The sequence below is a fragment of the Mustela putorius genome, unplaced genomic scaffold, assembly GCF_011764305.1.
Source record: "Mustela putorius furo isolate JIRA1106 unplaced genomic scaffold, ASM1176430v1.1 tig00003901_pilon_pilon_pilon, whole genome shotgun sequence".
NCBI classification, from domain to species: domain Eukaryota; kingdom Metazoa; phylum Chordata; class Mammalia; order Carnivora; family Mustelidae; genus Mustela; species Mustela putorius.
In genome coordinates, this window is record NW_025422049.1 from 8,704,471 (window position 1) to 8,732,136 (window position 27,666).

The window sequence follows — 27,666 nt, forward strand, 5'->3', positions numbered from 1 at the left end:
ATAGGGGACAAGAGAAAACACAAATCCTTTGCCCTTATAAACTCCATTAAATGGTTGATTTCCTGTCCTGAGGGCAAAGGGGAGCCCCTGAGTCCTTTCTAAGCAGGGGAGCAATCCGGATTTCCTCTTTCTCGTTTTTCACCTATAAGGAACCCAGCAGAAGTGTGCACTTTGCCTCTAAGGAGCCCATGAACTAGAAGGGTCAATATTGCTGGAGGACAAGGGACTACTTCATGAAGGATTTCTTCTTTATTTAATTTTTTGCAACTTTTTATTTATGTATTTGTCAGAGAGAGTGAGTGTACACAAGCAGGAGGAGCAGCAGGCAGAGGGAGAAGCAGGCCCCCCGCCGAGCAAGGAGCCCGGTACAGGGCTCAATGCCAGGACCCTGGGATCATAACTTGCACCGAAGGCAGCCGCTTCACCGACAGAGCCACCCAGGCGCCCCAAGGATTTCTTCTGTAGGAGCCCTTCAGCCAAAGAAGTTCCCAGCTTTCGGAACCAGTGGTAGCATAGGGAGTTGACCCACTGCTTTTGTCCCCCTCTCTCCAGAGCTCCTTTGAGCCCTCACCAGGACCCACCCGCTCACAGTGCATGAGCACGTATGCCCTGATTGCCTCTCCCAGCCGCACTCACCTGCCCATGAGTCTCAACAGCCCAGCCAGCACCTGCTTGGACTCCTCACCAGCTCGACACAAGATGGCCTTAAACCCCCGGAAACAAAGGAAGAGAAAGAATCCTCAAGCCACTGTAAGTCCTTCAAGAGGCCTGGGGATAAGCTCCCATATAATAAGAGATGAGTTCCGACCTTCCCAAACTGCTGCTAGGGGAGTGGTATGGTTTGAGGAATCCAGGCCCTAAGTCAGGATGGTGAAGTCAAGGGCACTGTCCCAAGCTTGATGCCGACCTCCCACCCCTCCCTGGAGAGGTGAGCAAACTTGCGTCTAGCGGGTGGGATGTCCTCTCCATGTGGAACTTACACATAAGGGACTGAAGAAAGCAGAAGCAGGGACCTGAACCCCAGGAACTGCTTCTGGGCTTAGCATCTGGGAATCCACTACACCCTCCTCCTGGAAGATATTCAACCGTGGTCCAGAAGCCTGTTGGTCTACCCCCAGGGATCTCTCAGTGTCTCGTAGATGTCCCCAAGTTGTGTCACATGATTTCCTAGCCGCCAGAGCTGCGTCGAGGCTGGCCAGTTATGTTAAAAACATGGCCACCAGACTGGGAGATCTGACAACAGAGTGATAGGACCACTGACAGCAGAGAAAGAGGGCAGAAATGGTTTGGGAGCAGAGGGTTCCAAAACCTTACACACCTCAGTAAATCCCTCAGGGCCACACCTTATCACAGTCCAATGTGATAGATTGTGTTCATTACTTACCCAAGTTATCAAGAAATGCTTACCTGTGTTTCTTGATACCTGTTTAAGAAGAGAGGGAAGTAACGTCTTTGGGAAAGATTTTTAGCAAAAGGTAAAACGTTAGTGTTTAATTTTAATTTACTGAAGATGGATGTCAGTGTTTAAAAAGATGGGTCGGTTAGCTGCAAGTTTCACTTGGGTCAAACACCCAATTCCTCAGTGACTCTGGGCTATAAGTTAAGGGATGTATTCAGAGCTGGAAGACACTAAAAGGTCTTCCTATGTGGGAGTTTATTCCCAGGCCTCTTGAAGGATTTACAACCCTTTTATAGGGAAGGACATTAAAGCACAAATAGTTGACGAAGGTCACACACCTTGATGGTAACAGATCTGGGGCCAGAACCCAGTCTTGACTTCCAACCCCATACTCTCTTCACCCCACCACGTTGCATCGAGCTCAGACACTGCAATTTAGCTTTAAAAAGACAGCAAGGGGGGGCCTCGGTGACTTGGTCCGTTAGGCATCCGACTCTTGATTTTGGCTCACGTTCAGATCTTGGGGTCACAGAATTGAGCCCCACGTCGGGCTCTGCGCTCAGCAAGAAGTCTGTTTGAGGTACTCTTCCCTCTCCCTCTGCCCCTTCCCCCACTTGTGTGCTCTCTCTCTCTAAAAAACAAACCAAAAAAACAGTCTTTAAAAAAGAAAGAGAACAAAATAGGAGTTAAAGAACAGTCAGCAGGACAGCAGGTCTGTGGTGCCCTCTGGTGGCTCCGAGAGGATCTCCTTGGTCGGTTGTCAAGCAGAAGGTGGTCCATTACTAAACACTAAACCCTGTATATGCGTTTTCACAGGGAGGCCTCACCACAAACCTGGGAGATGGCAAATGTTGGCTAAAAGAAAGGTAGTATGAGCCTCTGACTCTCTTATTCTGCATAGCCTAATCAAAAAAAGGCCCAGGAAGACCGCCTGGGTGGCTCAGTCCATGAAGCGTCTGCTTTTGGCTCAGGTCATGATCTCAGGGTCCCGGGATCAAGCCCCGCATCAGGCTCCCTGCTCAGCGGGGAGTCTGCTTCTCCGTCTCCCTTTGTCCCTCCCCCTGCTCATTCTTTCTCTCTCTCTCTCTCTCTCTCTCTCTATATATATATATATATATATATATATCTGTCTCAAATGAATAAATAATAATCTTTTTGGAAAAAGAAGAAGAAAAGACCTGGGCATCCCTCTCTCAGAAGGTCAGGACATCTTCCATGTGACTCCCCCGAGACATGGCTGAATGTAAAAGGGTCCAGGACCATGTTTGACATGATGGCCACTATCATTTGCTCCTTGCTTTAGAGTTGCTTAGGTTCCCCCCACCCCTAATTTTCAGGTGTGGGCATAGAGATTTAGCGAACAACCTGGCCAAGCTCACGTGGTGAGTGAACAGAGGAGCAGAGATTGGAACCCAGGGCTGCCTCACCTCATTCACTGAAGAACGAATCCCTCTGTGCTGAGCGAGTCTGCACAGGCACTGTGAGTGCGAGCGGAAGGCGTAGGACGTTAGTCTTCAGAGGCACGTCACAGAGGCTCACGCTAGCAGTGTCCGGCTGCTGTCCAGGGCAGCTTTGCTCTGACATTTCCAAAGCTGCCCCGTAATCATCCGTAAACCTTGTTTATATGAAACCAACTTCAACCCTCTCAGCGGGAGGGCCGGACCCTTCGTCATTTTCTCTCTCCTTTCCCAGCAAAACCCCAACCCTCTTCCTTCTCTGGAGCTGGAGAGACGTACTTCATGATTTCACTAAATTCCCTGAAAAGAAGCCAAATGGGTTTTGAGTTTGGCTCCCAGATCCACCGAAACGAATTTGGGGATTCCGGTGTTGCCACCAGTAGGACTGCCATCGGGCTTGTTGTGTGGTTCAGCGGATTTGGGGCTGTTTCTGCCAACCCCTCAGAGATCAGAAGCTTCCATTCTGGGCGAATCACTCCCAATGAGTAAAATGATCACTTCCAGTAGGTAACATGATCGGCAAGGGGATGGATGCCACTGGAAATCATTTCTGTGGTTAACGGTGTGGTTGTGTTCCCAGCAGAGCCCTTTGGAGATCAAGGACTTCTTTTCCTGAGGTCATCCTCTTCGGCAGCCACGCAGAGGTGGGTGGGAAGCACTTCTGTCTGAAGCTCTTTCTTTCCCTCTTTCAGGGGAAAGCAAAGCGAGAGGAGCCCATCCTTCTAGTGGCTTCTGGAGAAGAGAAGAGTACAACCAAGACAAGAGAAACGGACAAATGGAAATCGAGAAGAGACGGTGCAGGTTAGCACACACTTACCCTCATTCAGAAAGGTGTATTGCACACGTTCTGTGACAGGCTCTGTGGAATGAGATTGACTAAGCTGCTGTCTGTCCCTGGCCCTTAGAGAGCTTTTGGTTTAAGATGCATATCAAAGGGGGTCTGGGTTCCTCCAGCCAAACTGCCCGACTCGTACCCTTGCCACTGGTGTGGGATTAAGGTAAAAGATGATGCCTGGATCGCTCTTTTATCTAAACGAATTTGCAACCAGAGAGATGTGCTGTGCTTGCTTATTTGTTTGTAAGCTTGTCTAATCCTCTCTAAGGCTAAGGTATATCTGAGGCAACCAGTGATTTCCCCCTTCCATATCCCCTGAGCTCCAGAACCAGACTAATAACAGAAATAGCCCAAAACTAGGTTTTTGGGGAAAGATTTTATTTATTTATTTGGCAGAGATCACAAGTAGGCAGAGAGGCAGAGATGCAGGCAGAGAGAGAGGGGGAAGCAGGCTCTCCACCGAGCAGAGAGTCCGATGCAGGGCTTGATCCTGGGATCCTGAGACCATGACCTGAGCCGAAGGCAGAGGCTTAATCCACTGAGCCACCCAGGTGCCCCTCAAATCCCCCAAGCCACACAAAGCACTGGAGCAAAAAATGTGTGTGTGTGTGTGTGTAAGGATAGTGGCTCCCGCTGACAGCAACCTAATTTCAAGCGATACTTGATAAAACAAAATTCCAATTCCACAATTAAGTTGAAGAGTTCTTTCCTATTTTTTGCTACAAAGGATTTTACACGTGGGTTCAAAAAGAAAGGGGGGGATATCCCTAAATTCGTTTTCCATGAAAACTAACAAAACCACCAAACTGTCCTGAAACATACACACACACATACAGAGAAGAAATGGAAGTAAAAGTTAAATTTACTTTCTTTTTCATCTTTTTCTCTTATTTATCTTTAATAATCGTCCCTTCTACACCCAGAGGATAGAACCCATTTGGTGTCCTTGGGTTCAAAAATCATGTTTCACCTAACGGTGGCCCAGACCATTGATTGGCGGTTGATGAGATGACCTCGTAATCCGTTCATAAAATTGGGATTTCGCTTTGATGTAAACATTTCCAACTGTAGAGGCTAATAGCAGCCAAGTCCCTGACCCCGTTCTGCCTAGAAGCTTCTTTATACCAAGAGATTCAGTAGTGACTATGTACCCACGGGGCGGGGGCGAATCCTCTGATTTTAGGATGTCCCAGGCATGCATATTTTTCTTTCCCTTATTTCTATTGGGTACAGGTGTCTCAAGCCTGAAACACAGCAAGAGAACCGAAATGCAGGATAAGAAGCCAGTGGACAAGGCTGCATGGGCCAGCGGGGCCTGGGGTGAGAGCCGGGAGTCAGTGGCACAAGGGAAACTTCGCAGCAAACAAGGATCGAGTGCTTCAGGATCGACTGAGTGTGCGCCCCGAGGAAGAAGGTTTAAACCATCCAGTCGAGGGCTTGTCCCCAGTGAGAGGGCTGGGTCCCCACCTGCCAATAAGAATGCCAGGGACTGCCGTCTCCGGAACCTGTCTCTGGAGCGGCAAGTCATGGAGCAGCCTGCGACTCGGCAGGCCCAACGCACTCCTCCCCAGGAGCCGCTTCCAGATGGAGATGGCAAGAGAAAGAGAAAGGCTGGCATCGATTTGAACACCAGAAAAGCCCTAGTGTCCCAGTCTGTACCCGAAGCCCGGGCAGAGTCTGTGGTTTGGGGTCCATCGCCAGGCAGGGAGGGCGGGGCCTCCGGAGCCGAGCAGCCAGAAGCCAGAGCTCCTCTTTCATCCGGGACGGAAAGCCTTTCTACAGCTTCGGAGGATGTCATCTTCTCAGTGGCTATGGAGGCACAAGTGTTTATGGATTCCTCCCACCTCCAGTCAGAAGGGGAGGAGGCTTTCAGCTTTGATCTGCAAACTATCAAGTTGAAGATGGAGTCCGTTCAAGATATTCCAGCCGTCTGCAGAGAAAGGTCACCCGCAAACATTCTCCGGGCCTTCACAGCAAGCATTTCAGGCCCGGCGAGCGCTCGGGCCGAGGGAGGCATTTCTGCCGAGAGGCTGACTCCCAGAAGCCTTTCCTGGGTCTTGAGAAAGCCTAGAGCCGGAGACGGGTCCTCGGATCCCGAGAGCCCGTCAGAGGAGGACAGCGGACCCAAGCAGCAGCTGCTCCCCCGGGGTTCTCTCCAGTCCTCGGGGAAGCCTCACGATGACCAAGACGTCTTCACAGGATCCGAGAGTTCGGCTAGGGAACTGAGCAGCCCCGAGCGGCAGCTGGCCGCCAGATACTCGGAGGGGGCCTTTGGGAGCACGGAAGCCGAGGAAGCATCCTCAGATCCAGAGAGTGCATTGGTGGAGGAGGAGAGTGGGTCCGAGCCGCAGCGGGCTCCCAGCCACCCCTTCCAGCCCTTGGAGGAGCCTGACGATGACCAAGAAGCCTCAGACTCAGAAAGTTCCAGCAACTCGAGCGGTTCTGATGAGCTGCTGACTCCCACCTCAGCTGCCCAGGCCTTGGGGGAGCCTGAAGACCAAATGTTCACAGAATCCGATGGCTACGTGGAGAAGTACGACAGCGCTGAAGAGTGGAGCAGCGCGGACGAATTAGGGCCTCCCGGACCCCCTTCCCAGGCCTCGGCGAAGCCCGCAGACCAGCAACAGGTGGCCTCAGTTTCCCAGATCCTCTCAGCAGAGTGGGGTGTGTCCGTGGAGCGGCTGGCTCTGTCCTTCTCGAAGCCGATCCTTCCGCAGCAAATGTCCAAGGGTTCGGTGAGGCCTCCTGCCCCCAGCAGCAGCCCTGTGGAGCCCACGCCCACCCGTCAACCGGTCCAGCCCCGGCAGAGCCCTCAGGCGGAGCCACAGACCTCCGCGGGCCCCGACAGCACGGCTGCACAGTGGGACATTCCTCCGGAGCCGCTGCCTGCCAGAATCTCTTCCAAGCACCTGGGGAGGCCTTGGGTGGAGCAACCAGTCTCCAAAAGTCCAGAAATTTCTACCGCTGTCGGGCTCTTTTCCGCGGAGCTGCTGCCACCGCTGCCTCCGAGGCCGCATTCCCACCCGCTGCTGGAACCCATCACCAAGCAAGCGTTCCAGGAGCCTGTGTGGGTCCCGGCTGTCGAGGGGAGCATTTGCGTGGAGCTGCCGCCTCCCCGATGTCCCTCCCAGACGGTCCTGAGGCCAGTCGTGGAGCAGCAGGTGTGCCTGGGAGCAGAAAGTGCTGGGGTCGACCAGAACGCCTTGGTGCAGCCACCGCAGCTCCCCAGACTCGACTCTCAGTCCCCGACGCGACCTCTGGTCCCACAACAGGCCCCCGACAGTCCAGAAATGCCGGCCACTCCTGCGGAGCCTTGGTCTCTGCAAGGCCTTGCCCAGGCCTCCGTGAACCCCATAGCGGAGCCCAGTGTGTTCTCGGGTCTGGAGGCCACAGCTGCCGCCGCCGAGAAGGTCATTTCGATGGAGCCCCTGCTCCCCACATACTCTGCTCAGGCCTTGACCAATGCGAGAGGTGCGCAAGCATCGGAGGCTGATGGCACCTGCACTGAGGGCGCATCCGCGGAGCTGCCGCCCAGAGACCCCTCGCAGCCCGCCGTGTGGCCCAAAGTCCCGCCACAGCCCGCCCCACCAGAGCCGGTGGGTGCCTCCACCCCAGGTGCTGCCCTGGTGCCAGGCCCGGCATCTCCCAGAACCGTCTACCGGTCCTGGTTGAGCTCCTCATTCGAGCAGCAGGACTCCGAGCGCGAAGAGAGCGCTGCTCTGGAGTGGGGCATTGCTCTGGAGCCTCGAGCTCCCCTGCCTCCACTGCCTCCCAGAAAGACTTCTCAGAACCCCAGGAGGCGGGCAGTGAAGCGAGCCGACTCCCGGCGATCAGCGAGTGCCCCCCCACAACGGAGCAGTCCTCCAGAACAACGGAGCACGCCTCCAGAACAACGCAGTCCTCCAGAACAACGGAGCACGCCTCCAGAACAACGCAGTCCTCCAGAACAACAGAGTATGCCTCCAGAACAATGCAGTCCTCCAGAACAACGGAGCACGCCTCCAGAACAACGCAGTCCTCCAGAACAACAGAGCGTGCCTCCAGAACAACGCAGCCCTCCTCCACAACAACAGAGCACGCCTCCAGAACAATGCAGTCCTCCTCCAGAACAACAGAGAGTGCCTCCAGAACAACAGAGCACGCCTCCAGAACAACAGAGCGCGCCTCCAGAACAACGCAGTCCTCCTCCAGAACAACAGAGCGTGCCTCCAGAACAATGCAGTCCTCCTCCAGAACAACAGGGCGCGCCTCCAGAACAACAGAGCACGCCCCCAGAACAACGCAGTCCTCCTCCAGAACAACAGAGCGTGCCTCCAGAACAATGCAGTCCTCCTCCAGAACAACAGGGCACGCCTCCAGAACAACAGAGCACGCCCCCAGAACAACGCAGTCCTCCTCCAGAACAACAGAACGCGGCTCCAGAACAGCACAGTCCTCCTCCAGAACAACAGAGCGTGCTTCCCGAACAACAGGGCGGACCTCCAGGGCAGTGCAACCCGCCTCCAGAACTAAGCAGTGCTCCTACAGAACAACAGAGTGCACCTCTGGAACAACATAGTGCTCCTCCAGAACAAAGGAGCGTGCCTCCAGAACGACGCAGTGCCCCTGCCGAGCCAAAGCTTCCCAGATGCTCTGTCAGGTCCCGGGGCAGCACAAAAGTCAAGCAACCTGTCTCAGAGGCTCTAGAGGGCGCAGAAGCCCTGAGGAGAATTGCTATGGAGCAGCACTCTCTCAGAAGGTCTTCTAAGACCAAAGCAGTGGTCAAGCAAGCAGCCTTCCTGGCTCCAGATGGCTCTATGGCCCAGAAGAGCATTTCTACAGAGCAGCCCCCTCCCAGAATGGCTTCTCAGGCCCCGACCAAAGCAATGGTCAAGCAACCAGCCTTCCTGGTTCCAGACAGCTCCCTGACCCAGAGGAGTGTTTCCTCAGATCAGGTCTCTTCCAGAATGGCTTCTCAGGCCCTGACCAAAGCAATGGTCAAGCAAGCAGCCTTCCTGGCTCCAGATGGTTCCATGGCCCAGAAGAGCGTTTCTACAGAGCAGCCCCCTCCCAGAATGGCTTCTCAGGCCCTGACAAAAACAGTGGTCAAGCAACCAGCCTTCCTGGTTCCAGATGGCTCTCTGACCCAGAGAAGTGTTTCCATAGATCAGCTCTCTTCCAGAATGGCTTCTCAGGCTCTGACCAAAGCAGTGGCCAAACAACCAGCCTTCCTGGTTCCAGAGGGCTCCATGGCCCAGAGGAGCATTTCCTCAGATCAGCTGTCTCCCAGAATGCATTCTCAGGCTCTGACAAAAACAGTGGTCAAACAACCAGCCTTCCTGGTTCCAGACGGCTCCCTGACCCAGAGGAGCGTTTCCACAGATCAGCTCTCTTCCAGAATGGCTTCTCAGGCCCTGACCAAGGCAGTGGTCAGGCAACAAGTCTCCGCAGCTCCAGAAAAGTTTGCCACCAAGAGGGTTGCTTCTATAGAGCCCTGGCCTTCCAAGAAGCCTTCCCAGTCCCCTGGGAGATACAGAGTCCAGCAAATATCATACAATTTTGAGAGTGTTGCCGCCCAGACAGCCATGTATGTGAAGCCAGTGGCTTCCAAATATCCTACCCAGTTCTCTTCAAGGTCTAAGGTTCAGGAGATGTCCTCACGTATAGAGAATACCGTTGCTGAAAGATCCGCTAAGAAACCGCCAGTGTCCAGGCATCCTTCCCAGTCGTTTGTGAAGTTTATGGCAGAAAAAGTGTTTTCGGAGAGCGCTGCTAATTCTCTATCTACAAATCAACTTTCCAAATCTTTCTTGAGGTCTAAAGTCCAGTACCCAGTTTTCTTGGGCCCAGAGAATGCCAGTACCGAGGGAGCCGTCTCTTCCAAGCTGCTGCCCCTCGCACACGCTTTACAGCCCTTGGGGAGGCCGGAAGGCCCCAGGGAAGTTCTCCCACGTTCAGAAAGTGTCCCCACCAAGCCGAAGCAGAGCAGTTCCAAGGAGCAGGGGCCCCCCAGACACCTTTTCATGGCACCGGCCAAGCTCGAGTACCAGCAAGTCTCCTCAGCCTCTCAGAGCTCTCCTGAAATATGGAAGAGTTCTGAAGAGCCACTGCCTTCCAGAGGCCCTCACCAAGCCAAGGAGGGGGCTGAATTACAGCCACGGCTTTTCTTGGCAGGTCCAGCGAGCGTCCCTGGAGATTGGAACAGGTCTGAGGAGCACCAGCCTCGCCATCGCAGATACCCTTGCCAGGTGTTGACAGAGCCTGAGTACCTGCCACAGGTGCGTCGAGGCTCTGTGAGTGCTGCCGCAGTAGGCGCCACCTCTGAGAGCCATCCAGGAAGCTGGTCCCTCTCAAGAGGCCCAGCTTCTCCAAACAAGACCAGGAAATTTCGACAAGTCTCTGAAGACCTCCTTAAGAATACCCTGCTTCCAGATCCCAAACCCATGAAGTTCACTACGGCTTCTACCAGGCAGACCTCCACTGTGGGGGGCACTTACTCCAAGGGAGAGGGTCTCAAGAGCAGTGATCGAAATAATAGCCATCCATATGAATCCACCGGTGAGACTGGTGTTGAAACCATTTTTGGAGTTCGCCTGAGAAAAGTCCCTACCTTGAAGAAGTACAAGAGTGAGAAACAAGATGACATTTTAAAGTTTTCTTCACTCTCCTTGGGCCCGATTTCATCTTCCACAGAACAGCAAATCAAAAGAAGCTTTTCCCAGGGGCTCCAGGGCACTGCAGAAAACCCCGGCACAGCATCTGACCTTGCAGAGAAGCAACAGACCAAGCCCCAGTCTGAAAGCATGGCCAAGAAGCAACCCATTTATAAGGTCCCAGGTGAGACTTTCTCTCTCTGGAGGACAAGGAGGTACCAAGTAGAGATCAAAGTCTGTTCTAGCCTTGCCTGCTGAGCTGTCATTTTGATAGGGCTGGCTTGTGGCTTGATGGATTTGGGGATAGTTAATTTTGAGTCTTCCCTTTCCCGGGGGCATCCATCCATCCACATTCTGTGATGGACACACCACCATCTGCCTATTCCTTCTGGGCACCTTCCCTTTCAATAGGATATTATGCCTTTCCCGAAATACTTAGACACATATTATGCTCTCCCCACAACACCATGTGTTTTTTAAAAGCCAACTCATTAGTAGAACACTACGTTCAGACTCTCAGCTTGAAATCTTAATTTCCTTCCACAGCTGCTTCCAACACCTGAAATGCCTAAGAATCCAGAGCTAGGTGATCTTTTGAGCACTAATCTCTCTCAAAGCCTTTGTACCTTCACATGGACCATCCCATGGTCTTCACACCTAGAACCACACCCACGTAATCACATGATTGCATAAGGGAATATGTAGTGTCAAATATCATAAGATACTGCTTGGACTTCGAGGAATGATATCAATAGCCTGAGCCTCTGGCCTCCTGGTAGTTTTCCCAGCCCACTCGGCCACCCCACTCCTACCCTAATCTGGGGATGGGAAGAGGGATGGACAAGGGAGGGCGAGGGGCCAGTCAGAGGATGGTACGCAAACTGATCTATGCGAGGAGCTCCTGCCTTGCCAGGTTGTGGGGATGGCACCAAAGAAGGGGACCCTATTCGATGGAATCTCTGTTCATTTTCATCTGGCAATTAACAAGGATCCCATCTGGTACATTAACGTGGGTGGGCTCCAGCCCGGCTCGAGACCCTGCCTGCCTCACTTCTGTTCTAACTGCTCTCCTTCCTTTCTCAGGGAAGGCTCTTGGCCAACACTCAGATTGCACAGCCTCAGAGCCAGCTTGGATAACCATGGTAAAGCAGAAGCAGAAGAGTTCCCAGGTCCAAATTCCCAAGAAAGAGACAAAAACCAAGAACAAAGCTGGAGCCAAGCCTGAGGCCAAAGAGCCTAGACATGGGGGAGAACTTGCGGCAACCCACAGAACACTCCAGAAGGTTACTAGAGTTTGTTGGCTACGCTTGCATTGGAAACTTTGCTGAGCCCACAGCTCCCCACCTTTCTGGGTGCACTAATCAAGGCGCGGGCTTCTTTGTGGGGAAGAGCCTTGCTTGGTACTCAGACAATAATGTGTCCAATCTATGCTCTGAAAGGGTTTGTGAAACGTAATGGCTATGAGAAGTTTCCGTACATCAAACCCTGTCCTGATTATTATTCCAGAGCAGGATTCCGTGAAATCAGTTGAGCAGTGAGTAAAGTAACAGTAACAGTAAGTTACAGAAAAAAAAAAAACCCAAAGGTAACCACTGGGTTATGCCTATGAATATGTGTATATTGAAGAAGATATAAATGTGATCGAACCATACATACTATTTTTCATTTGACATTTCATTTCTGGGCACCTTTTCATATCATCCAGAATGACTGACCTTATAAAAGTAACGCTTGGTATCTGGGGCTTTGACTATTGGTTCGCTTTAGTGAGGCTCATCCCTAGAGGCAAGAAGCAGAGTTACGTGATGAACTAGACTAACGGTCCCACCTGTGGATCAGGGATGATGGGATGGTGTCTAGCTTTCAACATCCCATTTGCCATGTCTTTGGAGGTGCTGGAATAAGAGCCCCTCTTGTCAAAATCGCAGAACCCTGACATAAGAAAACATATCACATTTACATACCAAGAGATATGTCTACGTTCCTGTACTTTCAACTGCTCACTCTATCTGTCAAGGGATCACATTAGGATCTGTTTAACTCTCCTTGAAAGATTTTTTTTCATTTTCATCATTAGTATTTTTATGGGAATAGGACATACAAGGGCAAAGCGTGCCTCAGTCGAAGTTTTCATCGGGGGAAATGCACTAGGGTACCTAGACTCAGTAATTTAGACCAGTTGTGGTGAGGTGCATTCAAAAAGTTTAAACTGTACAATTCTGGAAAGACCCGTAGCTATGTCTCTTTCTGGTAAAAGGAGTGCAAGTCAGGGGACGCCTGGGTGGCTCAGTGGGTTAAGCCGCTGCCTTCGGCTCAGGTCATGATCTCAGGGTCCTGGGATCAAGTCCCGCATCGGGCTCTCTGCTTGGCAGGGAGCCTGCTTCCCTCTCTCTCTCTGTGCCTGCCTCTCCGTCTACTTGTGATTTCTCTCTGTCAAATAAATAAATAAATAATCAAAAAAAAAAAAAAAGGGAGTGCAAGTCAGAGGTCAACAGTTTTGCTAAGTGAGATCCTGTGGAACTCACTTCAATTCCTTGATAAGATTTGTTCGTAATCCCCACACTCTGTTAGCATGCTGTTAAGTGTTGGTAATGTGCTAGGGAGAAGGTTGTTTTCAAGTTAGATAATTACATTAACCTGTTTACACTATTTGTATGTTTAGACAACCTTTTCTTCCAGATCTCAAAGGTGGTAAACTTGAACCAGCTGAGGTTTTGTGAACCTAAATTCTTTTTTTTTTTAAAGATTTTATTTATTTATTTGACAGAGAGAAATCACAAGTAGATGGAGAGGCAGGCAGAGAGAGAGAGAGAGAGGGAAGCAGGCTCCCCGCTGAGCAGAGAGCCCGATGCGGGACTCGATCCCAGGACCCTGAGATCACGACCCGAGCCGAAGGCAGCTGCTTAACCCACTGAGCCACCCAGGCGCCCCGAACCTAAATTCTGAGCCAAGTTCCTCTCGGTGCTATTTCCTTCCCTCGCTCTCTTTCCTTTTGCCTAATGTGGAGCTCATAATAGGACAGGGCTTGCCGCTGAATAACCAATCACTCCTCCATGTCAGGCCTTAACAAGTTTTTGTTTTCATTGTTGTATTAAAGGGAGCTGGCCTTGCAACTGAAAACCAATCCAGAAAGATTTTTGCTTCTGATGTCAATAAACTGGAGAAGATGGCAGAGAAGAAGCTACCTAAGTTTACCAAAGCAGGTAAAAACAACCCCCCTCCAAAAAAACTCCTGGCAGCATATTGGGAAACTTTTGCAATTTCCACTTCAGACAAAATATGTCTTTCCCCAACCCCTCCTCCGCCCCAAATCAGCCTTGTAATTCACATGGCTCTTCCATTAGGTACAGATATTAGCTTGTTTCAGGAAAATCCAATTGTGAGGACCACTCTGGGTCCACTGTGTGACTTTCCCAGGGTCTCCCAGTCCTCTGCCTCATCAAGGACACTGGAATAGACACAGAGTTGTGATCACTCACTAAAATGTTCCCATGGCTGTGATTCCAGAGGAAAACACCAAGCTCCTTTCCAGCTCTTAGCAAAGCAGTACTTTCTCACCTTCCACAGCCCCAGGGACACTGTAAAATAATCCACTATATGGGCCCAGTGGTGTCGAATTGCTCCTTTTCACTATTTCAGAGGCTTGCTTCTCCACCTTCTAAGCAGGGAAGATGTTGAAAGCCAAGCGAACACAGGACTCGGATAGAATAGAATGTGGTCTCAGCAGTACAGGTGTGTGCCAGGGGGATTTTCTTTACAGCAGGAGCAGGGAGAGGGGAGGGTGGATTTGTACAGAATCAGTTTTGTCCTCTGCCTTGATCCCCTTCAAAAAGGAATTGGATCAGGAACTTAGGAAGCCATGATCTGGCCATGAAATCATGGGGCCTGGCCTGCTGATAGCTGTTAACAACCTCACGGACCCTCTGCTCCTGTCAGGTGGTTCTCAACTGTGCATTCGAATCATCTGCTGAGCTTTTAAAGCATTTACAAAATTACAGATGGCCCTGGCGCCATTGCAAACGATTCTAATTCTTGTAGTTCAGGAAATGGTGTGGGCATTGGTGTTTTTATTTATTTTTATATTTTTAAAGGATTTGTTTATTTATTTTGCAGATGGAAGGGAGGGGCACGGGGAGAGGGAGGGAGAGAGAGAAAGAAAGAGAGAGAGGGAGAGAGAATCTTAAGCAGGCTCTAGGTCTGGAGCCTGATGCAGGGCTTTTTTCTGAGACCCTAAGATTAGGACCTGAGCTGAAATTGAGAGTCAGATGCTTAACCAACTGAGCCACCCAGGCACCCCTGGGCATTGGTAGTTTTAAATAAAAGCTCTAGCTGGGGGGCACGTGGGTGGCTCAGTGGGTTAAAGCCTCTGCCTTTGGCTCAGGTCATGATCCCAAGATCCTGGGATCGAGCCCCACATCGGGCTCTCTGCTCGGCAGGGAGCCTGCTTCCTCCTCTCTCTCTGCCTGCTTATCTGCCTACTTGTGATCTCTGTCTGTCAAATAAATAAAAAATCTTTAAAAAAAAAAAAAAAAGCTCTAGCTGGGGCGCCTGGGTGGTTCCATCAGTTGGGCATCTACCTTCAGCTCAGGTCTTGATCCCAGGGATCAAGCCCCACGGCAGGCTCCCTGCTCAGCAGGGAGTCTGCTTCTCCCTTTCCCTCTGCCTGCCACTCCCCCTGCTCATGCTCTCTCTGTCAGAAAGATAAATTCTCAAAAAAAAAAAAAAAAAAAGAGCTCTAGTTGTAAAGCAGCAGTCAGGCTTTTACCCAAATCTGTGTCTCCTGAACTACTGATTGACCAAATAAATGTCTGATTGCTTAAAAAGAGAGAGAGAGGGAGCCCTAGGCAATTCTAATGCGTCCCCCACATGTGGGTTGAGTCAAAGGCACTGAGCCAGTCAGCAGTAAAGCAGGATGAAGGAAGGAGTAGAAGCAGGGACTGGGAGGTCTTGTGTTCGGCCACAGTAGTTGGTCCAGTGTTCGTTAGCACGGACTTGTACTGGGTGGATCTACTGAGTCCTTACTAGTCATTTCACATGACAAGGATCAACAAAACAGAGATAACATGACCTGATTTGAAATGTAAAAAAAAATGAATAGATGACATATTTTATGTTTCCTCTCTGGTCTCAATTTATAAGTGTGAACCAGTCCAGTAATAACCACCCAAAGCTTGGCTGGTATTTTCTCTTGGGCCTTCCCATGCCCAGGCCCCCGTGGCCAGAGCCAGGTAGATTTTATCCCTTCAAGAGACCGCACGTAGCAGGCCACACGCACGGGACTGTTAGAAGCTCGAGGAAACCTGAAAGGAGAACTTTTACTGTATCCCATACACTTCCCCCATTGTCTCAGGAACTTCCTACCGCTTGTGTGTCACTCGCTGTGGTTCTTGCAGGATTCAAAGATCAGAAGATAGCTCAAATGCCTGCCATGGCCAAAGAAACCAGGCGGTCTTCCACTCTCCCAGCTGTGGTCCAGGCGCCAGCAGAGCCGGAAGAGCCAGTCTGGTTCTCCCTGGCCAAGGAGAAAGCCAAAGCTTGGACCCATATATCGGAAGTCATGCAGTAAACAGCTCCCAGTGCGAGGAATTGTTGCCAATAGTCGCATTAACGCTATGTAGTGATTTATTTCCTACAACCACTTTCTATTAAGCAAAAGCACCTTAAAAGCACAATTAAAGCCAGTAAGTATTTTAACATAACAAATGACGTGAAAGCCTAACCCTCACTCAGTACAGTCACCGCCAACATCTGAAAACCCAGCCTTTCCTCTACAAAAGCAATGTGACATGTTTCACTCTGGACAGCGAGCTTTAGAAGAGAGGAAGCAAAAAACATTTTGTGAGAGCTACTGAGAGGTGGTGGCCATTTCCCTTGATCAAATAAATTCCCTCGGATGGAAATGGCCTGATGATCTGGCCCAAGGACTGGCCTTCAGGTCAGGAGCCTGGCTAAATGCTTCCGTTCTTTGATTGCTGCTCCAAGCTTCACAAAGGCCCTGAGAAGAGGTGGTGGGACGGAAAATTCTGGGTCTCTGAGAAAAGTTTTGCACAGCCAGTCCCCCAGTTAGCCATTGCCCTTTGAGACACCACCCTCGTATCCCTGCACAGCCCCCCGAATCCCTGCAACTTCTAGAACGTTCTCTCTTTGCACACGCCCACATTGCCAATTTCGCACCAGTGAGCACCTCCCTAGGAGGCAGAACTTTTCTTGATGATTCTCGTGCTCCCCTAGATGGTTAGCTCATCAGTATTTGACCTCTTATCCCAAGACCATTGAGACTCTCTAGTTGCTGAGAAATACACCAAATGCTGTATATATGCTGTTTTTTTAAGCACTTAAGACCCCGGGCTCCTGGAGAGCTCTTGACGCCAGCTTTAAGGAAGACACCTTCCCATAGCCCAGTTTCTAGTCTCTCCCCCTCAGCAGCTTCTGTTTCACAAGATTTTAGCCCAAAGCCAGATTGCAACCCCAAAGCCTGAGAACAATTAACTTTCTGCAAACTGGAAGCCTTAGGTGATGAAATCAGGTAAACTTCTACTTCCCCTCATTCCTGAAGGCACATACCTCAGAAGTCACTAGACTGGATAGGTCCCTGCACACCCTGTCCCCGGTGAGCCAGTCCCCCAAGTCCTTTCCCTCTATTCCATCTCCCAAACATACCAAACACTAAGGGAGCGCTCCCCTTGGATGCCTGGACAGGCCCTAGCTCATTTTCTTAGGAGACCCAGAAGTTTCTTCTCGCTATACCTCTCACTGTGTCTGCCATCTAACCGTAACTTTAAATTCTGAGTGGGGTGCTGCCTTCTATAAGAAAAAAAAAATCATAGAAGCAGTGAGGTGCCAGAGCAAATTTAAATCCTTGGGGCTTGGTTTTGATGATGGTATAACATGACATTGTAGAGTCATATGCTGGCTTTTGCATTTTCTTGATAAAACATCTTTTTCTGATACTGTATCTTTGCCATTCTGATAATGTTAGGTTTTAGAGTGATTGAGTTTGATTTCCTTTCTACTTCCATAGTGAACAGTTTATTTCGGTAGATGCCCTTTAGTCCAGTGACCCTGGTAATTAGTTCCTACCCCCTTTCTTTAGAGTAGACCACTATTAGTTTTTTTTTCTCACTCTGAGAGCTATCCATTAATAATTTCTTCTCCACAGTTAACCTCCTTACTTAAAAAGAGTTTTGTTAAGTTTTTTTAATGCCTGGATGCGCATTCTTACAAGTTTTCAGCTTCTTTTAGCATTTGTGGTTTTCACTATATATACGCAACACAAATAAATTCAATAAAGCTTGTTCTGCAGTCTGTCTTGGTCACGTGGGGAGGGAAACGAATAAGATACGGATAAGTCAGACCTGAGGGTTGTCTGAGAAGCAAAACGTTAGGAGATGAATGCCCACTATTTTTATCAACATGGGTGGACCTGGAGGGGATTATGCTAAGTGACGTATGTCAAGCAGAGAAAACTATCATAGGGTCTCACTCATGCGTGGAACATGAGGAACAGCACAGAGGACCATAAGGGAAGGAAGCAAAAACTCAATGGGAAGAGATTAGAGAGGGAGACAAACCAGGAGACACTCAGGACCCGGGGGTGGGGGTGGGGAAACTGAGGGTTTCAGAAGGGGAGGGGAGAGGGGGTGAGGGGATGGGGGTAACGGGGCCAGTGGGGGTGAGCGGGGGGATGAGCATTAAGGAGGGCACATGTGGTGCCAAGCTCCGGGCGTCCTGCACAACTAATGAATCATTGAACACTACATCAAAAACTAATGATGTACTATATATGTTGGCTAATTGAACATAATAATAAAAAAAGATAATTAAAAAAGAGAAATTGTGTGGAGGACAAAGGACTTCCACACAGGGGCACCTGGCCAAGCTGATGGCCAGCAGGTGGGTGTTTGGGTGGGGAAGAAGGGGTATTAGAGAAGTGTGGTGTATAAACACCTGGAGAACAAAGAAAGGGACTAGTGGGAAGAGAGGGTACTGCAGTTGGAGGGGTGTAGGGGGTGGTTAAGGGTGGGAGGTGGTTGGTGGTTGTTCTCCAGCCTGGGCTAGGGACAAGATCCAAGTCTTCTAGCAAGATGGGCTATTAGAACAAGTACTTTCAGAAGCAAGCGCCCCTCCCCAGCCCCGGAGCCAAGAGGGGGAAAGAGGTGATGGACCAGATATTTAACCTGGACTTTCTGAACATTTGTAACATCTGCAAAATGTTTTTTTTACAAAAAAAAAAAAAAGTCAGAAAAAGAGCTCAGCTGGGGACCCACATACCATGTATCTATGTATTTGAAATGTTGAAATCAGCACGTTTTATTGAATGATTTATCTCCTTCTACGACGTAAGTACCTCCATAATGACCTGAAAGTATTTAGAATTCTCAGACTCCTCTAAATCCTGCCCTGATGATATAGGAAGAGCTGCCCCCACCCCCTCTTCCTAGACCACACCCCATCCCCTGTTTCAGGCACACGACCCCCTCCCCCTTAGGCCTGGGAGCACACACACGCCCCGCCCCGTGCAGTCAGCCCTCTCAGGGACAGCTCCAAGAGGAGCACACAGGCCCTGGCAGCAGGCCAGGGATGTGGGGCGGGGGCAGGGCCCTGGAGTGTGGGCGAGCAGGGACACAACCCTGTCCCTGTTCCCCAGGGACTGGGCTTCTGGTCCAGTAGGGAGAGGTGTGGCCTGGGGTGTAGCCAGGAGAGGACCAAAGTGGGGCCCAGGACACAGGTCCCTCTCCCTTGGGTCTTAAAGCAACAGTCTACCGCAGCTAGCACCGCAAAAACACCAACAAACTGGAACCACTTTGAAGGCCCTCGAATCACACCGTGCTGTTGACCTGCCCTCTCCGTTTAGGTGCTGATGACCAGGCGTCTGTGCCTCTGTGTCCCCCCCCGGGTCTAGTCATAAGGAACACGTGCGAATCCATTTTAAAACAACAGTTAAAAGAGAAAGTGTTCAGTTTACTTTAACAGGCAGTAGTGGAGTACCTACTAAGCGAAAAACTCAGGGCCTAGGGTTCTGGGGGTGGGGGGAAGATAAAAGCTTATAAGGTCCCAATCATTTGGAAGTTCACTGTGGTGGGGCAGTGGGGAGCTGGGGAGGGGTCAATACACACATGTATGAATAATGCACAAATACTTGAGAAGGACTGTTCATAGGCACTGTTCACCGCACCCGGGAACAATGTAAATTTCTCCGGACGGAAGAATGGATCAACGAATTGCCGCAGAGACACACAATAAAACATGATTCGGTCATAAAAAAGAGTGAAGTTTTGGTGCCTGGTAGGACATGGAGGCGTCTTGAAAATGTGATGCCAAGTGAAAGAAGTCAGACTCAAAAGGTCACATATCCTGTGACTTCCTTTCTACGAAATGTTTGTAAATTCATGGAGATGGAAAACAGACTGGCGGCTGCCCCGGGGCTGGGGGAGGGGCAAATGGGGAGTGGCTACTTCATGGGATCAGAGTTTGCCGCCCATGGAAACATTTTGGAATGAAAGAGGGCCACGGTGTCACAAAATTGTGAATGTCTTTGAAGTGCTCGCTTTTAAATGGTTTATTTAGAGGGAATTTCACCTCGATTAAAAAAAATAATGCTCGGGTAAGTTAGCATAGGAAATGTGCTGGCACAGAATGTGAGAGAAGTGCTGTCAAGGGGGTAGCAGGAAGCCTTAACTAAATGCAGAAATAGGCCCTCTCCTCTCAAACCCCCGGGGCCACCATCCTAAATGAGTTCTTTGCCTTTTCCTGAGCATGCTGTCACACATGCTGCATTTGTATGCTTCTCTCCCGTGTGTGCTTTTTACCCCAGATATCTGTAGCTACAATCCAGACCTGGTGGTCATTTTGCATGTGTCTTAGACGTCATACATGTGGTATCATGTCTGTATCCTTCTGGAACAGCTCCTTATGCAGCTTTCAGCCGCCATCTCCCCATCGGAGGCCCCCTGTGTCTCAGCCCCCTGGGCGTTCTGGCCTCCTCCCCCCAGCCAGCTCACATCCTGTTCAGTTTACCTGCCAGTCCCAAGCCCGTGAATGAAGGCTGGTTCTACCATAGATGAGTCTCGGCTTCTTCCCCTATGGCTCTTAACCAGCGCTTCTGAGACCTCAGCTGCATCAGCGTCCCTGAAGGGCTCGTTCAAACCCAGAGTGCTGGCCTTACCCTCAGAGTTTCTGATTCAGTAGCTCTTGGGTAGAACCTAAGAATTCCTGGGTGATGCTGTTGTGGGGACCGAACTTTGAGAACCACTGCTCTAACTCAGTGTCTGGGCCCAGGCTCAGCAGCACAATCTGGCCTCAAGGCCAGTGGAGCCAGCAGGGAAGTTTCCTTCAAAACCAGGCTCTAGGGCACCTGGGAGGCTCAGTAAGTTAAGCGTCTGCCTTTGGATCAGGTCATGATCCCATGATCAATCTGGGATTGAGCTGCATTGGCTCCTTGCTCAGCGGGGAGTCTGCCCCTCCCTGTGCTCCCCCAACCCCGGTCAGGCTTTTTCTCTCTCTCAAATAAGTAGATAAAGTTTTTAAAACAAAACAAAACCATACTCTAGAGCAGCACTGTCTAATAGACATATAACACAAGTCACATGTGTAATTTTAAGTCTTCTAGTAGCCACATTAAAAAGTAAGAAGAGGGGTGCCTGGGTGGCTCAGGTGGTTAAGCATGGGACTCTTGATTTCGGCTCAGGTCATGATCTCAGGATTATGGGACCAAGCACCATGTCAGACTCTGCACTTAACACGGAGTCTGTTTGTCCCTCTCCCTCTGCTCCTTACCCCCTCCCAATAAATAAATAAAACCTTTTTTAAAAAGTGAAAGGAAATGGGAAAATTAATTTTAATAGTACATTTTAACTCAATATATTATCGTTTCAACATGTAATCCATATGAAATTATCAGTGAGTTAATTTAACATGTTTATACTTAACAGCACATATCAAGTTAGACTAGTCATATTTCGGTCACCACATATGGCTAGTTACTAATGTCGTGGACAGTGTAGCTCTAAAGACTTGACCTACATCTCTCTCCTTACAACAATTGTTTTAAACTTGACATTTTCTTATATTTGGGGCTGTAAGAAATTAATTTAAAACAGGCTCACCAAATGGTGGAGAGTGATACCTTTCAGTGAAGGTACAGTGGGCTAAAGCAAAGAGGAAAAAGAGAGATCTGAGTCAAGATAATTTATCTAAGCAAAATCTGCCTACACTCCATTGCATTCATTTAAAACAAACTTATTTTTAACTTGAACAAATGCTATCAGATGTATCTGTCAAACATAAGCAAAGAGTCACATTTCATTGGATATCAGTTTTTGGATGATGCAGTTTGGAATGACATCGGTGTTAATAAAATTCCCATGGGCTTCTAAAAAATGAAAAACCTAAAAATAACAAACAACAGGTTCTTTCTTTTTTCTTCATCTTCTTTCTTTTACGCCAACTGCAGGATGAAATGAGAGAAAAGGAACCATGAGGCAGCATTAACCAGCACCAGTGACCTACTAGACCTATGAACAGAGCCCTGTGTCCGTGGTCTCCATCTGTGTGCTGTATCTTAGCAAGGAGAGACAACACACCTTCCTCTTGTAACCTGCGCCCTTGTGTAGAGGGCGCTCGTGCAACCCATGGCTTCAATTCTGGGATAATACCAACCTTGCCTCCCTCTGGCCTGACACCATAAATCCCTCCCTGCCCTCCACCCCCACCCTAGAGGCCATTCTGGAATTAGTGGAAATCTCTTCACCTTAAAAGCCTCTGCTCATTCCACAAATGATACTCCCTTACTCTCCCAGACCCTCAGTTTCTCTATCTACCATACAAGAATGAGGCTGTGATAATGAAATACACAGCTGTGAAAATGCAAAGAAGTGTACATCATTTCCAAATATTCAAAGATAAGATATTCTTCAAGACCTAATTGCCAATTCAGTGATAAGTAATAGCCATACGATGACTAAGTGTCTTTGGACTGTCACATAAAATACAAACATCCACACCTGAATATTTAGGTATTAATCATTGTGTGGTCCTACTTGGAATTCCTGACTTTTTGCTATTTGTATGTAATCACCTTTGCAAAGGCACTGTCTCTCCTATGAATGTCTGACTAGTGTCCAGCTAGCCAATTTCCTTACTGCTTCTGCTAACCGTTCTCTAAAGAAATATTTTTCTTGGTTACTGAGACACTTACCACTTGTTAGTAGTCTTTCAGGTAGAGGACCAAAGACCTCACAAGAACGAATGAGCAACCATGAAATATATTTCAGAATATACTGTATTTTCTATTACTAGGTGCATGAGTTTTCTGTTAATGGTCTAAGCTGGTAAAACTGAATTTTTAAACTAATTCTAAACGAACTTCTTAATTTATTGGGAGACCTGGGGGGTGGGGAAAGGACTGTCAGTAGCAGGTCAATGCCAGGCAAGTTGGGGTGATGTGCAAAGCTATTGCGATACCTGATCTTCTGGGGCTGTTCTCTGCTGGGGCAGATCTTCTTTAGTCGGCTCCTTCTTGCTTTTTGTTAAATTTGTCTTTTTCTTCCTCCCTTTCAGAGTCGTTGGCCCCATTGGCAGGCTTCTCATACTGAAATTTAGTTGTTCCTTTGGTAAAGAATAAGACAGACGTTGGAGCAGACATTCCCAGGGAAAACCATCCCGATGCATAAGGACTAGTGACACCCAGTCCTCTCCCCGAAGCAGGAGCGTAGAAGAAACTGAAAAGCGGAGGTGGGAAACCTCCTCCGGGTTGATAGTTCTGCCGCTCGATCCGTTACTTTCAGGGTGACATTCAGTCACCCTGTGCAGCTATTTCTGGCCCTTCCCCGAAGAAGGGATCAGAATCATCAGGGTCTGCGGCCTTCTCTAAGGTTTTGTCAAAAATTTCTCGCAAAAAACGTTTTGCCTCAAGGACACATTCTATAGCGAAGCGCATTCACTCAACCCCTGAATATTTCACTTGTACCAGGCCCACGCGCGCGTCAGTGCGTAATGATGGGGGATGAACTCTGAGACTCTGGACATTTTCAAAGCCACGCGCAGAAACCAGGTGTGCCATTGGCTGGCGCTTTTCCTTCAGGCCACGCCCATTCCCCGCCCCCGCCCCGCCCCCCCGCCCGCCCCCCCCGCGGACAGTGGCCTGCGGCTTGCCCGCTGCCCCGGGGCCCTTAGCTGTCTTAGTGGAGGCTGCCAGAGGGCCGCATGCTTCCTTCTCAAAAGCTGTAGGTCCCCAGGGAATGGGGCTCCCGCTCGGGCCCTCGGCCTTGGGTTTGGGGGAACCCCAGCTTCCGTGTCCCGGCCACCCGCAGGGCCGCCCGCCGCCCCCGCCCCTCGGGCACCCGGGTCCCTCCTCACCCTTGGCGGTCTCCGGGCCTTCCTCAGACTCCTCGTCCGGCTCCTCCGCCGTCTCCCAGGCGGCCTCCTCCTCGGACGAGGCCTCGGACTCGCGGGCCGCGGCCGGAGCTGCCCACGCTGGTGGGCCTGCGGGGGCTGCGGGGTGCCAACGGGGGCTGTCGGGTTGCCGGGCCCGAGGCCGGACCATCACGCGGCCGCGGCGGGGCCGCACAAGGATGTGGTTGTTGTGGTAGATCCGGTGCAGGAGCGAGTGCACCAGGTCCAGGAACATGAAGCGGAAGCCAACCATTGGGAACTGGTGGGCGTCCACAAGGATGTCCAGACCCTCCTCCTGCTGCTCCTCCCCGTCCTCCTCCACAGGCCCGAAATCCGAGTCGTCCTCCTCGGCCTCCACGCTCATGCCCGCCGGGCCACGGGCCAGACCCAGACCCAAGGCAGCCTCCCCGAGGCCTCCCACAGCCCCCTCCACTTCGGACACCTCCATCGGGGGCAGTCCAGAGTGGAGGGCCACCTCCATTTCAGGGGGCCCGGACTCGAGGGCCACCTCCATTCCGGGGGACCCTGACTCAAGGGCCACCTCCATTCCGGGGGACCCTGACTCGAGGGCCACCTCCATCCCGGGGGGCCCGGACTCGAGGGCCACCTCCATCCCGGGGGGCCCGGACTCGAGGGCCACCTCCATCGCGGGGGGCCCGGACTCGAGGGCCACCTCCATCGCGGGGGGCCCGGACTCGAGGGCCACCTCCATCGCGGGGGGCCCGGACTCGAGGGCCACCTCCATCGCGGGGGGCCCGGACTCGAGGGCCACCTCCATCGCGGGGGGCCCGGACTCGAGGGTCACCTCCATTGCGGGGGGCCCGGACTCGAGGGCCACCTCCATCCCGGGGGACCCGGACTCAAGGGCCACCTCCATCCTGGGGGGCCCACACTCGAGGGCCACCTCCATCTCGGGCAACCCGGACTCGAGGGCCACCTCCATCCCGGGGGGCCCGGACTCGAGGGCCACCTCGGGCCCCGCCACTCCAGCCACCTCAATCTGGGGAAACCCGACCCCGGGGGCCACCCCGTTGCCACCTCGGGCCTCCAGGGACCATGCCCCCACAGCGCTCACGGGGCTATCCTGGCCAGGGGCCTGGCCGGGATCCCCGGAGGAGGACATGGCAACAAGAAGTACCTCAGTGGGGCGGCGACTGGGCTGAGGAAAAGCCAACCGCAAAGATGGTGGCCGTCGAGGGGGCCACCGCTGTCGGGAGGCGGTGGGCAGCGGGCCCGACGTGAGGTGGACGGGGAGGCCGAGGAGCCGTCCACGGAGGGGAGGACAGTCTGCGGCGGTGCCTGAGGAGGCCCGCGACGGGAAGGGAAGGGGGCGGATGTCGCCAACGGCCCACCCAGGCCTCCCCTCCGGTAACAGTGGACAGGGTTCCAAAGGGGCCCTAGACCAGGGACGGGGGGCGGGGCCAGAAGCGTCAACAGTGGGCCTACGTCACACTGCTGGACACCCGGGCTCATTTGTCGAGAAGCGAGGATTGACATGCGCAGCCTCCAATGAGTGACCAAGGCCTTTAGGTTCTAGGGTTGCTCGTGGTTACCTCCGTGTTCTTCGAGGCCTTAGGGTTCTCCGTGACTTTCAGGTCCACACGACTCCTGTCCCTTTAATTGAACCAGTGTCTGAGAAAGTAGAGTGATCCAATACATTGACCACCTAGGTTGGGGACAGAAAGTGAACATTTGGGTTTGGGGAAGCTCAGAGGTAAAGATAAGACCGTTATGTAGTTACTTACACAAAAAGAGAGAAAACAAATTTCCACAAATATTTGATTGTTGAAACTAAAAATATAATAATTGCATAGGTTTTTTTTTATAGTAAAGTCCTATTAATGAGAAGAATGGAATTCTTTGGGGAGAATAACATTTTAATTGGGGTTCACAGTGTTCTCTGTCATCAAAATTGATTACAAATGTCCGTTTGATCTCTATTGAGGTTTTCCATAGTTCACCTTTGGAAATGTCTTTTCACAGAGATACTGGCAAATACCGATATCAGTTCACAAACATATGATTTTCATTGAACGTATTCATCTCTTGGAAGGCAGTTACAGAATTCTATTAGAGGTTTTTTTTTTTATATATATATATATTTGCCTTCAGCGTGTCATTACATTACAGATTAATCACTCCCGCTTGAAATTTACGTGGAAGTCTTCAACTGCACAGTTAAGTGGATTTGAAATATGAAAATGTCCTTTCTACTTGCATAGCAGTCCAAAAAACGCTGCTGGAACTATAGTCTGAGATTGGATACTTATCCACTGCAAATCTGTGTGAGAATAGAGATCTCGCTTATTTTAACTTTTGACAGCATGGCAAGTACAAAAAGCAGCCTGACGTACTTTGATTCAAGCAATGTTAGTTGTCATTGAAATGACTTTGTCAGTGTAAGTTTCGTACATAACCACTGTTTGCCTTGGAGTTTTAAGTTGAATTCATTAAGAAATATTACCAAATCCACAACAAAAGCTAATTTCCAAAAACATTCCCTGTTCAATTATAACAGTTGCAGGAGAATTTTCTCAATCGAAAATGATTCAATCTCCACCTGGAACTCAAAAAAAAAAAAAAAAATCACACACACACACACACACTCACACATCCTTTTACCACTGTGAAGCCATCGAATTGCTGTGTGATAATGCAAGTCAGGATATCCAGCTTCCACTTAGAGGTTCCCAGAACTGCAATGGTTAAATACAGGAGAGTGAAGTTCCCCATCGATTTAGTAACACACGAGGCATTCAAGCATCATCAAAATAATAAATAAAATAAAATAATAAATAATATTGTGAATAACCATTAGAGATAAAGACCTTATATTTTCACAAGCTTTTGAATATTTGTTCACCAACCTTTTTTGTGCTCCATCAGTTGTAACACCTCATAGCAGGTTCCATTTCAGTTTATCCTACGTGTTTTTTCAATTTCTTCAAAAATATTCTCCCCAGAGCAGTTCCTAGTGGACTGTTCATAGATACTTTATTTTTTTTAATTTTTAAAAGATTTTATTTATTTATTTGACAGACAGAAATCACAAGTAGGCAGAGAGGCAGGTGGGGGGGGGGTGCGGGAGAAGCAGGCTTGCTGTTGAGCAGGGAGCCTGATGCAGGGCTCAATCCCAGGACCCTGGGATCATGACCTGAGCGGAAGGCAGAGGCTTTAACCCACTGAGTCACCCAGGCGCCCCCAGTCACTTTAAACTCAGCAGCCACTCACCTCTCAGTCCGGCTCTGCTCAGTCCCATTATTGCCAGTTTCCTGGGATTGGCAAGTATGACATTTTTGACAAGGTATGTCAGTGTGCAAGTCCTGTCAGGACAGTGTCGGGCAGGTCTTGAGACTCAAAGCTCTCCCAAAGTAAATCATGCTCTCTGGCTGGCTACACCCCTCAAATCTCTTAAGAAAAGCCCATAGCCCTGCCCCTGGGCATCCCAAAGATGAGCTCATTAGGAAGCTGCCACTGGAAAGCGATGGCTATGAAATGATTGGAGATTACCGTGAGTAGCTATTTCAGAGCTGAGTCACTAGTGACTAAGTCACACAAAAGGGGCTGTAGTGCAAGTACAGGCTTTGGTGCTAACACAGTGCTTCAGTCCATACAATGAAAAGTGGGCTTCCGTTCTGAGTCCAAGTGACCTCCAAGTCCCTTACCCCTGACCCCGATTTAACAATAAACTGTTACATGGCTTCACAGCATCAGAGTCCGTTCTCTATGTCACTCAGCATGCAGTGGACATGCAACAGTTAAACCGAAGACATTGAAGGAACTCAAACCACTGTCAAAATACTTAGTAATAAATGTCCGCTATTGGTAGAAAAGCACAAGGTGTGGGCTGGCCTTTATATAGTGATTTCTGCCTTTTCTTTTTGTCAGTTTATTGTCAGTAAGTTTAGCTATCGGGTAAGCACTTTATTCATGAGTGAGCACCGTACTTCA

General features: G+C 50.2%; 2 protein-coding genes across 2 annotated transcripts in view; one reads left to right on the forward strand and one right to left on the reverse strand.

The window, feature by feature from the left end:
- Positions 1-17,625, forward strand: part of KIAA1210 (KIAA1210 ortholog) — a 50,369-nt gene extending 32,744 nt beyond the window's left edge. Inside the window, exons 8-12 of the mRNA XM_045068327.1 lie at positions 3,549-3,657; positions 4,925-10,507; positions 11,407-11,606; positions 13,421-13,526; positions 15,717-17,625. Of these exons, the coding sequence (XP_044924262.1) occupies positions 3,549-3,657; positions 4,925-10,507; positions 11,407-11,606; positions 13,421-13,526; positions 15,717-15,889 (6,171 nt within the window). The 3' untranslated portion in view covers positions 15,890-17,625. The remainder of the gene's footprint in view (positions 1-3,548; positions 3,658-4,924; positions 10,508-11,406; positions 11,607-13,420; positions 13,527-15,716) is intronic.
- A 3,527-nt stretch (positions 17,626-21,152) lies between these two features.
- On the reverse strand, positions 21,153-25,134 carry LOC123388547 (cancer/testis antigen 47B-like). Its single transcript, XM_045068319.1, has 3 exons — positions 23,680-25,134; positions 22,786-22,929; positions 21,153-21,769 (listed from the first exon to the last, which is right to left on the reverse strand). Exons 1-2 carry the CDS (start codon positions 24,836-24,838, stop codon positions 22,826-22,828), a joined length of 1,263 nt encoding a protein of 420 aa, XP_044924254.1. The 5' UTR covers positions 24,839-25,134; the 3' UTR covers positions 21,153-21,769; positions 22,786-22,825.
- Positions 25,135-27,666: the final 2,532 nt, after the last annotated feature.

Excerpts from the sequence above, each read along its gene's own strand:
- LOC123388547 (XM_045068319.1), bottom strand. The coding sequence starts at position 24,838 with ATGTCCTCCTCCGGGGATCCCGGCCAGGCCCCTGGCCAGGATAGCCCC. Across the intron at positions 22,930-23,679 it reads AGGCCCGGAGACCGCCAAGG|GAACAACTAAATTTCAGTAT; the intron begins GTGAGGAGGGAC and ends TCTTTACCAAAG.